Source organism: Fulmarus glacialis, unplaced genomic scaffold (assembly GCF_000690835.1).
Source record: "Fulmarus glacialis isolate BGI_N327 unplaced genomic scaffold, ASM69083v1 scaffold25665, whole genome shotgun sequence".
NCBI classification, from domain to species: Eukaryota; Metazoa; Chordata; class Aves; order Procellariiformes; family Procellariidae; genus Fulmarus; species Fulmarus glacialis.
Window position 1 is genome coordinate 1,074 of NW_009212686.1, and position 1,556 is coordinate 2,629.

Sequence of the window (1,556 nt, forward strand, 5' to 3'; positions counted from 1 at the left end):
AAGAAGTTTGCATGAAAAGCAAGCACTCAGAAGGAAATAATAGCAGCAAAGTAGTATAAATGTCATGAGTCCACTCTGTCTCGAGTCATCGGTTATTAAAAATAACCTCCAACCAGCACGGGCAACTGCTGATAAACTGTCTCGTGTAGCACTGGCCCCAGCCTTTCACAAAGCTGATCTGAACAGTAAACCCGGTCCATGGTTGCTGCATGAACTCATGGTCGTTGGGTCTCTGCAAGCTGTACGCCTTCTCGTAGTCAAAAGCCTTGATGGAAAAACCTGGAAACACTTTGTGAACCAGCAACGTCCTGGAGTCGGGGTTGTCCAGTGTGGCCGACTTGATGAAGATGGGGGAACTGCTGCGGTTGTACACCCACACGCCGTCCACTTCCTTGGTGAGCTGGATGCCGTAGCCGATCTTGCTGCGGACCTTCTGCACCAGTTGGCTTTTGTTGTCCGAGTTGAGCTGTCCGAGGCAGAAACCATTCCCCTGAGGTAGATCATAGAAGATATCCAGGGAGGGCTCTTGGACAGAGTACAGCCGACCCACACGCGTCTTCTCTTCCCAGTATGCCACCACGCACCAGTGTGACCGATCCCCCGGCTCCTGAAGAACTTGGGAATCTACAGAACAGGAGAAAAAAACGAAAGAAAAAGGAGAAATTGAGCACCGGGCGGGTGTAATACGACCCAAAAGCGACGCAATGGTGGCAGGTCCTTGCCTGCCCATGTCTTCACGATGCTCTCCATGCACACACCAACGCCTACAGCCGTTTCCAAAAGCCACGCGTTAAAGCCACTATTAAGACCATTTAAGTTGACCCAGGTTTGGGGGATTCCCGTGCTGCTTCAGTGCCCAGCTCTGGTTGGAGTTATGGGTCCTAAATCACCAGGTCCACCTTCAGAAGCGGCTTGAGACCCACCAGCAGCACCCGCAGCGCAGCCATCCCTCACCCAAACCATCGCTAGGACCACCTTCAGTGCCAACAGGGGAGATGAGATGCTCCAGCCAGCTGCATCCAGCAAGACCAAACACCCTAAAACCCCTTATTTGCACCCACCAGACGACGGATCCACTTCCGTAACCATCTACTGTGCACAGACACTGAAAAAACCGAGGTGCTGCTAAGAAAAGCACATTGAAGGTCACCCCATGGGACCGGAGGGGACAAGGACTCGCCTGCTCTAGTTCACGGGGTTTTTCCCTGCCCGTAGGCAAAACCTGGGTGATGGAGAGGATGGAGACGTCGGATGAAGCCCCGACCCGCGGGAAGTGCCGTCAGACGGTGGCAGGGCGGGGACCAGAAATCTTATGCTTGTTAAAAAAAATGCCCTAAAAAACCTCCAAAAATTCATTCCCGTAGCCCTTCTTTCGACTCCTTTGCCCGTAGCTACCCCGTGCAAGCAGTGAGGATACGACGTAGGAGAAAAAATCACGAGGGGGGCTGAGAAACATGAAAAAGCCCCTTTTCCTGACGGAGGATCCCTAGCAGCCCAGCGCTGCTCAGCGGGTAATTCCTTCCAGCCTCGGTAGGCATGTTAAGACCTGGGAACTA

At 53.0% G+C, this 1,556-nt stretch overlaps 1 protein-coding gene across 1 annotated transcript; it reads right to left on the bottom strand.

Moving 5' to 3' along the window:
• Window positions 1–7: 7 nt before the first annotated feature.
• Window positions 8–624, bottom strand: SMAD7 (SMAD family member 7; the record flags this gene model as incomplete). The annotated part of the gene is made up of 1 exon (XM_009577964.1): window positions 8–624. A coding segment is annotated over one exon (539 nt), but the record flags the coding sequence as incomplete, so codon positions are not given.
• Between the last annotated feature and the right edge of the window lie 932 nt (window positions 625–1,556).